The following is an 11573-nucleotide window of genomic DNA, read 5'->3' as shown; positions in this document are numbered from 1 at the left end:
GAGCAATGTTTTAGGGGTGGAAAGTGAATTTATGGGTGAGTTTTTTGCAGTGGATTACTTCATTGCTATTTAGAACAGTGGAATCAGTATTTATTTTTCTAAGTCACATTATACCTCAACCAATTCATAGGCTAGGTGGATATACCAGTTGATATTCCTTGAGAAAATTTGAGAGATCTTTATTAAAATGATTATGTTACACGAGCATGTGCCTCAGAAATCAAGTGTCTCTTATGCTCCATAACACATGGCAGACAGGAGACTGTAAACAACTTACCGGCCTGTGAATTAACATGTTTTTGTAGACTCCACGTTATTTAAACATTTTCATACAATTTCTGATAGGAACATTGATTTGGCATTCCTGAAAAGCAATTAACACACTGCTAATACAAAAACAGACACAGTAATATTTAAAATTATATATCAAATATCAATGCAGTTCAAGCAAACCATCCTAAATTCCCAGCTATCGATGTATCTGTTTCCGTTAAATCTTAGTTTTTCTCAGTTGCTTTGGTACATTTCTCGAATCATCCTCGACATTTGCAAAACAGTAAGTGCGTTTCTCAAAACAATTCGTACAAATAGCAAAACACCATGGATTACCTGCAAAAGCCAGTCTCTTGCTCAAAATCCTGAGTTCATCTCTCACATCTCTCAAAAGTAAATATCTGTGTCAATGAACATGTCAGTGCCATCAGAATGACAAGTCCTTGAGTCATTGTGTGTGGATAAGACAGTCAAATTGCTTCATCATGTTGTCATTCTAACAGTGTTCTCTGGAGGGATGTTCTGATGTAAACTATGACTAAAGTTTTGATGACAGTTATTGTAAACTGTAAGTTACACTTTAGTGATGTGGGAGATGAATTGCAAGAGACTGGACAATATTTACATTTACGCTTTCACTGTTTGTGTTGTAATCTGTTGACAGACCACATCATTGCGATACAGAAAGGAAAACAGCGCTGCATAGCACAAAGAAAAACAAAAGTAGAAATGTGAACATAGGACAATCTCCTTAGGGAAAACTGTACATGCAGTGCTGTAGGAATTACAGTGCAGTCTTCCTACACCTCCTGACGTTCCTGTCTGTTGGGCCACAAATTCTCATCCCTCATCATGAATATCTTCTCTTGTGTCTTTGAGTGATTTCAGAAAACCCCAACCCTTCACACATTTCCCTTCGTACAGAAATTCAAGATTCACCTGGGAGCAAATTTTCCAATTCAGGGCAGGTTTAGAAAAAAAAATCTAATGGAAATGTATAGAAACATCCTTGACATATTATGATAACTTGTTCAACCATTTTGCATGTAAAGAATTATGCAATGAACTAATGCCTAAATGTTGTGAAGGGTGAGACTATTCAACAGAGACCCATTACAATACATTTTGATCAACATGACATAAGCAATTGATAATGTACGAAACAGCAGAGAATTGTACACAATCATTTGCATGGATGTACCAAAGCATTTGCAACTTGTTCAAAGAAATGAGAAACTGCTTTTTTGATGTGCACAAGTGACACAACGATGTAAAGATTGAACAAGAAGTTTTGAGATTTTCAGTTCTGATCGGAGAAATGTACCAAAGCGACTGAGAAAAACTGTAATATATAATCATGTCTATTGTACAATAACTCATTTATATATTGACATCCTATCGACTAACTACACAAATGACCCAAGCAGTGGCAAAGATACTATGAAGATATTTACTCACATAGATAAATGCGTAAATAAAAACATAAAGGTTTGGTCGCAACACCTGAAACAGCAACATATAGCCTGACACTGGGAGTTCTATGCTACTGTAAATTGTAAATTCATACAGGAAAGGCACATATTGATGCATAAAAAATCACCAGAAAGCAGCAAATTAAGTGTCTGGCGCTCAACATTTCCTGAAGGAGGATGACCAGAACTCTGCTTAATGTGAAGTGTACCAGCTTCCAGAGCAAACTGAATTTTTGAGGTAGAAAACTGAATTTAGGGTTGAGTTTTTGCAGTTGCTTGGTACAATTTGAGAAAAGTGTAAATAAAAACTTGCCTGACTGTTTATTAACTAATTTTAATAGATTTCACTTCATTTAGACATTTTTGTGCAATTTCTGGTAGTAATATAGCAATTCTGCATTCCTCAAGAAAATTATAATAAAATGATAGATAGATAGACAGACAGACAGACAGACAGACAGACAGACAGACAGACAGACAGACAGACAGACAGACAGACAGACAGACAGATAGATAGATAGATAGATAGATGAATAAATAACACAAAGTTTTGGTCAAAATACCAAAAATGGCAATGTATACCCTGATGCTGGTTGATATGCATCAGCTGATATAGTAAAGAAGAAAAATAATTCTTTATCTCATATATAAAGAAAAATTAATGAGAGTTTCAGATTTTTTCTATTTACGAGTGAATGTAATATGTACCATAGTTTAATGATAATGACCATGTCAGATTTCCTTGAGGAGACTTAGTATTATTTAGATCTTATTAATATTATATACAAATCTGATACGACATTTTTTTCATTTGCATGAAATGTAGCATATTATTTCTAATACATGACGGTAAACCACTACATTTTTGTAAACATTCAGCAATATGAAATATCTAGAAGTGCAACATCAGTTAAACTACTGTTTTCTATTGATCTTACTACATCAAATCAGTTATCTTTACAGAAATGAGCATTCATATTATTAAAATATATTTTCATAGGCTTATATTGTGCATATCCTATTTTACTTTATACAATTGTGTGAATACTCTGACAAGAATTCTGCTTAATTTAGTTGTAAACTTTCTCATGACAATACAAATAATTTTATTGTACTGCTTTTTTTTTTTTTTAAGGCACAATTTCATGCAATAAAATTCATCAGAGTAGAAAAAATAAGTATTTAATGCTCAACATTTCCTCGGGGAGGATGAACAGATCCTTGCTTTATGTAAAGCAATAAAAAATACTATTAAAAAATATGCATTAAAAATGTACTTTTAGCGTTTTACATTACTGCTGTCAGTGAATCAGTTTCATTTAAAATCAATGAATTAAAACCTAAAGCTTTGCTCAAAGCACTGGAAATAGCAACATATAGCCTGACACTAGCTGGGAATTTTTTTTTTATTTTTTGTAAAATTTAAGCAAAAAGGCACAAATTGACGCCTAAAAAAATCCCCGGAATGCTGGAAATGAAGTGGCTGAAGCTTATAACGTTTTCTAGGGGAGATCCTTGCTTAATGCATTCCTCAACAACCTGTTCAAATGAACCCTCCTCCCGTGACTGACCGCTTCCATGACTGCCGGGTATTTCCAGCAGGACTCCGCCCATCCGACTGTACTCTGATTTATTTATTTTTTTCTTTTTTACGTAAAAAGGGGCGGATTAAGTTGACGTACAAGGAGCTGACCCGGTGGCTGTCATAGTGACAGTCCCGTACCGGCTGCTGGATGGTTTCTGACAAGCGAGTATCCTACCTGGGCTTATATTAGTTTGTACTTACGTGGGGAAAAAACTTGCTTACTTCGCCGTTGCTAAGTTTCCTCCATCGAAATTCAGGCGGAGATGCGCAGCAGCGTTCGTTTTTAGCTAACATTTAGCTAGCTCCTAGTCGGCGTCGGACTGGTAAATAAACTTCACCACAGTTCGTGTTTGACCGGCTGAGTAACCGGTAAAACGATGAGAAAGGCGTTTCTGCGACACGTCCGCCGGTTCCCGTGGGTCACCAACGTTACTCTGTACGGCTGCCTGTTCGCCGGCGGAGACTTCGTCCATCAGTGGTTCTCGCGGAGAGAGAAAATGGACTGGAGCCACACGCGCAACGTCGCCGTGGTCGCGTTCAGTTTCCATGGCAACTTCAATTTCTTCTGGATGCGCTTCCTGGAGCGGCGGTTCCCCGGTAACTCCTACCGGATGGTGCTGAGGAAGCTGCTGCTGGACCAGACCACGGCGGCACCCCTGGCCACCACCGTCTTCTACACAGGTCGGTGGGTCGTAGAGTTAACGGGGCTGTTAACGGTTAACCTAAAGACACATCACGTAGAGTAGCTGTCAATGTGTACTCTGACCCCGGCTCTCTCTGTACTCTTCTTATGGTAATGTAAAGATCTGATCAGTGAAACAACCTTTGACTAGCAGAGGTCATGTGAAAGACATCATGGAGTAGATTCCCAGCTTACCAGAATATTTTATGGTCCAGAAATGTTCGGAGAAAGTTCTACTAATGTTTTCAGGTTCCCAGAATGCTCTCGTTCTGCGCTAACTAGACAATATTCCTAAAACGTTGTCCCAATGTTGCATTGAGTGCCCAGGGTAACATTGAGGTTTGCAAAGGGACACTCTATTAAAGTGTTCCCTCAGTAACATCCCCAAAACATCCTGAGAACATTGTAGGTGAAATGCTCGTCCTTTTCATAATACATCCCATTACAGGATATTCTGTCATCGCTGGACTTGAAAACATTTTGAAAACATACTCTGAATGTTGCATTGGGAACATCCTACTTGTGTCATAGTCTAACATTGTGGCAACGTTTTATAAAAGAACGCTCAACAAGATGTTATCTCAGCAACATCCGCAAAACATCCTCAGAATAGTGCAGGCAAAACGTTCTACCTGTTGTTGATATACAGGAGCGTTTTATAAAAGACATTCTGCCATGAGCCAACTCAAAAACATCTTGAAAACTTTTAATGAATGCTGGTTTGACAACATTCGTTCTTTGCTGTTATGGATCGTAATCATCTGTAGTTCTGAAAGCATTCTACAGACATCCTCTGATTGCTTCTTGTTTAACTTTTAACCTTATAGGAACTTTATCGACAATGATAAATATACTTAAAGCATACTTGGAACATCACACTAAAACATTCTTTATGAACGTTATTAGAGCTTTTAGGTAGTGTTACTCAGTGTTGTGGGAACATTCCCTGCTAGCTGGGCTCATTTTCCAAACGGATTTTTTAGCCTTCAGATATTTCTCACAGGGTTGGCCAGAGGAAGTGGCACACGAAAAGCAGAAGCCATAACTGAGTCTTATGAATTTTATTATGCTGTTGTAGGCTAAAGGCTAATTAGAAACTGTCAACTTGAGAGTTAAGAAAACCATGCACTGATATACCTTTGCTTCTTAATTTACTATTTGTCTGATGTCCATTATCTATACCCAATATTTGCAGAAGATTGCAGTTCATCGACCTTCCCTATGCACTGCCATGACATGACAACTATTTTACATTCATCCATTAATTAATTATACCTGCTTTATCCTGTAGAGGGATGTGGTGGGGTTATTTGAGGGAGAAAAGTTCACCCATAAGCAAAACATTCATAGTTCATATATGATTTCAGTATTTATAAACTCTGTCCATGTATGATGATAATTATTGAAATTGCAGCAACTTGTGGTACAGTGAAATGTGTTATCATTGGTACTAAGCAACCTGTTGTGAAAGTTAATTTAATGATGAGAGAGGTCACATTTTGTAATGCATCTATGTGCACAGTAATATCACTGCTGCAAATATCCAGTATGATACGATACGTTGCTTTATTGTCATTCAGCTTGGAACATCGGGAACAAAACACTGTTGGGAAGTTGCAAAATTTCCTCACTAAAAATGCTTGATATGACAGAAAAATATTTAGACTTTCGCTGACAGATCTGACTTTTACAGTAAAATAATATTCAGGTTTGACGAAGCTGAAGATTCAACTGTAACAAATAATTTTTAATCACTATCCGAGGTGAAGAAAAGTACACGGTGCACGGAAATAAAAAGCTCGCGCACCGACTGTCTTCTTTTTAACTCTAGGGACAGTCAGCAGACCCGTCCCCTGGGAGCGCAAGGACCTTGCTGGTTCATATGGGACTACCAGCTCCTTTATATATGATGGCCCAGTGCCATTTACAGCTTTATATGTTAAAAGAAGTATCTTAAAATGTGCTCTAACATGAACTGGGAGCCAGTGGAGTGAGACTAACACTGGTGAGATGTGGTCATTGTGTGGAAATGCACCAACTGTCTGATGCTTCAGGTATTTAATAAACTCAGAGGAAAGACTCTCACAAACAGCTGGAAGCAACAAACTGAACTTTAGCTCCTGTTGACATTTTGAGGTCTATGTACGTCTCCGTCAACTAAAAGCACAAACTGTGTCTTGACTATGACATAATTTGTGCTCTCTGTGGTGTTCATGAGCAGCCTCACATGGCCTTTATAGTCATCAAGCAGTCAGCTTTGACTTTCACTCTTACACCATAGCTGCATTCACTGAAACATGGAATCTTAGTGTCAGTCACTGAATCTGGCCTATCAGATGTAGGATGGTAACTGAGGTTTCAGAGGTGGCTGTGGCCGCCCCCCAGCCTTCTCTTGGAGAGGCCTCTGGTTAACCTCAGAACACATCACACACAATATCTGTCAATCTGTAACTTTCAATCTCGCTGTGTCTCTTGTGTAATGTAAAGATTGTCCTGTGAAACAAATCTTCCCTTCCAGAGGTTACATGAAAAACATCGTGGAACACATTGATTTTCCAAACAGATGTTGGTTATAAATGAGAAGTTCTTTCCTGTTTCTTCTCCTCTGATACAAAAATTAACTCACAATTGGAAAGAGTGCAACTTAACTACACTAATACTATAATCCTCACAGCACCAGAATCTGAATTACAAAAGGTTCTCGGTGCTCATGAGGACTGTTGTTTTAAGATGAAGCCTGTAGAGTAAATTATTGGTTTCAGAGGGAAAGTCAGAAAGCATACTGATTACAAATTTGATAACACTACTCCCAAAGCTGAGGATTATATGTATCTTAGGGAAGTATTTAATTGCAATAATCGGTTTAAAATGGGGATTAAATGAAGCAGGTAGACCAAGGGAAGGTGCTTTACAGTATCTTAACTAAAGCTAGGGATTTAGTGCTATCCAATCAAACACAATTACAGTTGTTTGCTCATGTAGTATCACTGAAAGACGTGTGACAAATTTAAAGAAATCCTGTTGTAAAGTGTCTTAATGCGGTGTTGGGCCACCAGTTTGATTGCGTATTGACATCGATTCTCCACGTCTGTGGAACTTTACTGGAGGGATGAACAGTATTATTCCAAAGGATATTCCCTCATTTGGTGTTTTTTAGTGATGGCAGGGATGATGGTCCAAAATGCCTCATAGATGATCACTTGGTTGAGATCTGGTGACTTTCAAGACTGTAGCTCATCATTTTCATGCTCTTCAGACCATTCAGTGGCCGCTCTTACCCTATGGATGGGGGAATTTTCATTATAGAGATCAAATTCTTTTAAATTGTCACGTCTTTGTATTGCTGGCCAGTTCTGAGGTTTTATCGATATTTTCTACAATATGTTCTTTTTTTAGAAAAAAATTTAAAAAACAGCAACACTTAAGTTACACAAAAACAAAACTGTAAACTGATGAGAGGTGTTAAAAGTAGAATCACTGGCTTTTGGTGTAGGTTGATGGTAAAAGATGCTTTGTTTTTGATTCTTTCATTAATATGATCAAAATGTAATTGAATCTCAATTGATGGCTGTAGTTGGTGGTAAAAAATTGTAAAAGACATGGAAAATAATTCTCATCAGTGCTGTATTTTCTTTTTGGTTGGGACGTGGTGGACCAATAAATGCCAGACTGACTTAAGCAGTTCTTGAAAATCCAAAGATAAGTAGTTTGACTACTAAATCTGCCTCTATATGACTACGGTATGCATTCCTGATAATGTGAGACTGTGGCCAGATGTGCAGAAAATCAGCATTTAATTTAACTATAAAGATGATAGAAGTCTGAGATAACTCTATATTTTGTAAAAATGCACATATTTCTATCTGAAATATGTGTTTTTTCTATCACATGAGAGATTTCCTGAGAAATAAAGACAGGAGGAGTAAATGGAGTTAACCTGGAGGATACATTGTCAGTATAATCAGGCTAAAAAGGATTTGTATTACAAATGGCCAATACCAGTACTTTCTAGTCGTGTTTAGTGCTCCTTTTTAAGTTAGAATTAAGTATTTCTAGTTAATAAACACAAAAAAAACAGGTATCATATTACTGTATAAAATTCATAATCCTAATGCAGAACAGTGTGCATTCCCTCATTGTATTAATAATGTTTTTCAAGAGTAAGTCCATAGTGGTTATTTTTATGCTGCCAGTATTGTGTAAATGATTTCTACAAAGTCTCCTATAAACCATCCATCAATCAAATCCTTCCTGTCATGCAGGCGTCAGTTTCCTGGAGGGAAAAGAGGACATCATGGAGGACTGGAGAGAAAAATTCCTGAATACATACAAGGTGGGTCAGAGCAGAGACAAGCTGTTCTTCCTTGTCGGTATCTTCGGGCGCTGTGATGTGTTGTGGCAGCTAACTTTGCCTACTTCCAAACAGAAGAGAAGCTGTGGTGTGTGCTCACATCCAAAGCTGATGCATTTAAAAAGCAGTGCTGCACATCTTTAGTTATGTTTATGAAAATAGGCATTCAGTTTTATCACATCACTTGCTTCTCAATCTTTGAAGTTTATTTGTTGTCATCTAAAAGTCTGCCAGTAATTAATGTGCCTTTTTTGTCTCTCTTTCCAGACGGGGCTAATGTTCTGGCCATTCATGCAGGTAAATATTAATATTGTCTGTGTGCGCAAGTTCACTCTTGACCAAGGTCCACAGTAATGATACTGCACTTTCAGCTGCACCTCAGTCTTACACAGTCTCAGAATAAACCTAACATACCTGATTCGACATTTTCTTTGCCATTCTGTTATTATGTTTTCATTACTTTGAGCAGCTAAACAAACTCTGCGTTTTTCACAGTATGATGATAAATATGAGATAAAACATAAACATGCAGAACAAGGGGGCCCCAAAATCTTGACTGCTCTAAAAGTTTGCATTCAACTGTTTGGACCTCAGTATTAATTAATTGCTGCAACGGTAATTACTTTTTTTGACATGTTGTCGGCTTGTTTGGTGCCAACTCTGAGTAAATCCTCAGTAAACATAAAATAAGTTAGACCCAGAAGTCACCATTAGCTTTGGCAAGTTCAAATTTGGCCCTAAATAACCCTCAATATAGTAGATGTACCCAGATCATAACACAAAATTAACAGAGATTGATCCGCAGGGTTTCAGCCATTTGGTCATCTCTGTTTAACATCCCACTGCTGTACTTTATTGTTATAGGGTAAACTACCCATATAATCAATCAAATATGTTGATTTACCCTCTAAACTTAAGCAATTAAAGTTAGGTTTTCTGATGGGTCAAAGACTGTCAGAAAGTAAAAAATCTGATGCTTCTTTCTGTTTTTACAATTTCTGGTTCTGACAAGTGGTGTGATTCTGGGTATTATTTAAAGATAACATGCCTTTCCAATTCGAAGGGATAAAATGTTAACATGTAATGCACTGATAATATGAATACTGTGTTTGTTCTCTGTTGGTCAGTTTGTGAACTTTGCCCTGGTGCCTCTGTACGTTCGCACCACCTTCACCGGCTGCTGCGCCTTCGTCTGGGCCACCTTCTTGTGCTTCTCACGTCAAAGCGGCGACGGAACGGCTGCTGCTGCTCTGGCCTGGATGTTCCCCTCTAAAGAGGAGGAAGCAGAGCCCACAGATGAGAAAGTAGACTCTAAGAATAAGGCAGATGCTTCCAAAGAGGGAACAGCAGCCTCTAAAGCCACTCAGTAACAGACTCTGAACACGGAATCTAAACTGGTCTGACCAGGATCCAGCTGCTGTGTTGGCCAGCAATTAAATCTGGTTCTTTCTAGCTCAGTGGTTGATGTTAAACTAACTCTGCCAGGGTCTTCGATTGAAGATTCACTGAGGCAAGACAGAAAATGATGCTGCAAGGTGCTCTGGGAAACAGCCTCTGGCAAATGGAATGTATATGCAGTGTATTTTTAAATATTAATCCAGTATAGCAGCTCAGTGGAAAAATATCATTCAGTCCCACTCTTCCATCTCACAGTGAAGTGTTTCCATGCTCTATTTGTCATCACGTTTGTTTATTTATTTTTATTAATACAATCTTGTCACATTTCCTACAAGAGTGAAAGTTAAAATACTGGAATGATTTCTGAGGACCTCTGCAGTATGTCTCAGACAGAACTCAACAAGAATCATTTCCACTGTGTGGAGTGGCAGCTAATTTATTAGCTTAGACTTTTAATCTAGTGAAATTTGAGTAAAACTACAAACTTTCAAATATCTTGTTTTTATTAGCACGAGTGCTTTATTCACGGCAACTGGATGCCTGATCTCTAAGGACTATCTGCGTTGGTTACAGTTTACACTCTGGTACATGAAATACCACATACAGATGCGCACAGGTACCAATAATCTATTATATTATAACATAACTGTGTTTTATTAATGTGTATGGAAATGGTGCAATACTGAAAAACAAGAAATACATAAAAAAGAAAGTAAAATTGATCTAAAAGCACATTTTTGGTTTCCACATTTTGAAGCACTACAGTAATTAGATGCCACCCAAGATTAGTTTGAGCTTTTCTAGTAATAATTGATGAAGTTAGTCTCAAACATCCATCTACTTGAATCTTGAAATGCTGCCTGCCTGTTTTTGGACAATGTGTTAGTGTTTAGCTGTGGTCTGGTGTCTCTTTTTGCACCACTTCATTTTATTTTCCATAATACCTGCTATTGGTACCCTCTTCATAAATAGTTTATAGGTGTTCTTGCCTGTATTGATTCTTCAACTGTACTGTCTGATGCCTTTGCCAGGCAGCGGTTGGTTTTAAAAACAGAGTGCAGCTCAGCACAAGAGCTGTCTGTTATTCCTATATATAGAATTTAAGGAAAGATTTAGGGCAACCTTCTCTGTCTCAGGCCAGTAAACAAACTTCTGCTTTCAATTGTGCTTCCATGTAATGCAGAAATCCCCAGCAATCTGTGTTTGTTTCTGTTTGTCTAATATGGTTGAGTTTTAATTATAGTTTGTAATTACGCATTCTGAAGTAGCTACAGTAGTATGCTAGCGTGCGATTATTAGATTTGATGTCTCACCGAACTAAATTATTAAAGTGAATAGCATATTAATATATAAAGCAGTATTTGAAAAGAGGATGTTTTATCTTTTAAGTTGCATCATTAGACATAGTTGTGTCATTTTTGTGTAGAATCAGAGTGTTTTTGCTTATATGCTTGATGTGCAACACTGGAACTAAAATGTCATATCAGTGAAGATTCCCTTTGTGCATATCTGCTCGGTAATATTATCATCTCATTCAAAAAATGGTACGTTGTTTAAACACTGTAAGAATTTTCTCATTTATTTTTGAAATTTTGGAGATCACAAAGAACAGATGAGCTGTGTCGACTTGAAAGCTGATTTGTTCTTGTTTAATTTTTGCACTAACTGTGGTACTGCTGAATAAAAAGATAACATCCCATTCATTCATCGTGTGTGTGTTTACTGAGAAACACAGTTACACAGCACAACAGAAACATGTTTTTACTCAGCTGACACTTGTACCGAGAACCGCGCAACCTTTTCTGATCTGAA

At 37.6% G+C, this 11573-nt stretch overlaps 1 protein-coding gene across 1 annotated transcript; it reads left to right on the top strand.

The window, feature by feature from the left end:
* Window positions 1-3424: 3424 nt before the first annotated feature.
* On the top strand, window positions 3425-11460 carry LOC111581303 (mpv17-like protein). Its single transcript, XM_023289433.3, has 4 exons — window positions 3425-4011; window positions 8275-8345; window positions 8631-8660; window positions 9491-11460. Exons 1-4 carry the CDS (start codon window positions 3708-3710, stop codon window positions 9731-9733), a joined length of 648 nt encoding a protein of 215 aa, XP_023145201.1. The 5' UTR covers window positions 3425-3707; the 3' UTR covers window positions 9734-11460.
* The last annotated feature ends 113 nt before the right edge of the window (window positions 11461-11573 follow it).

The sequence above is a fragment of the Amphiprion ocellaris genome, chromosome 4, assembly GCF_022539595.1.
Source record: "Amphiprion ocellaris isolate individual 3 ecotype Okinawa chromosome 4, ASM2253959v1, whole genome shotgun sequence".
Taxonomy (NCBI): Eukaryota; Metazoa; Chordata; class Actinopteri; family Pomacentridae; genus Amphiprion; species Amphiprion ocellaris.
The sequence above is the reverse complement of the archived record's forward strand: the minus strand, read 5'-3'. Positions and strand labels throughout refer to the sequence as shown.

Excerpts from the sequence above, each read along its gene's own strand:
- LOC111581303 (XM_023289433.3), top strand. The coding sequence starts at position 3,708 with ATGAGAAAGGCGTTTCTGCGACACGTCCGCCGGTTCCCGTGGGTCACC. Across the intron at positions 4,012-8,274 it reads CACCACCGTCTTCTACACAG|GCGTCAGTTTCCTGGAGGGA; the intron begins GTCGGTGGGTCG and ends CCTGTCATGCAG. Across the intron at positions 8,346-8,630 it reads AATTCCTGAATACATACAAG|ACGGGGCTAATGTTCTGGCC; the intron begins GTGGGTCAGAGC and ends CTCTCTTTCCAG.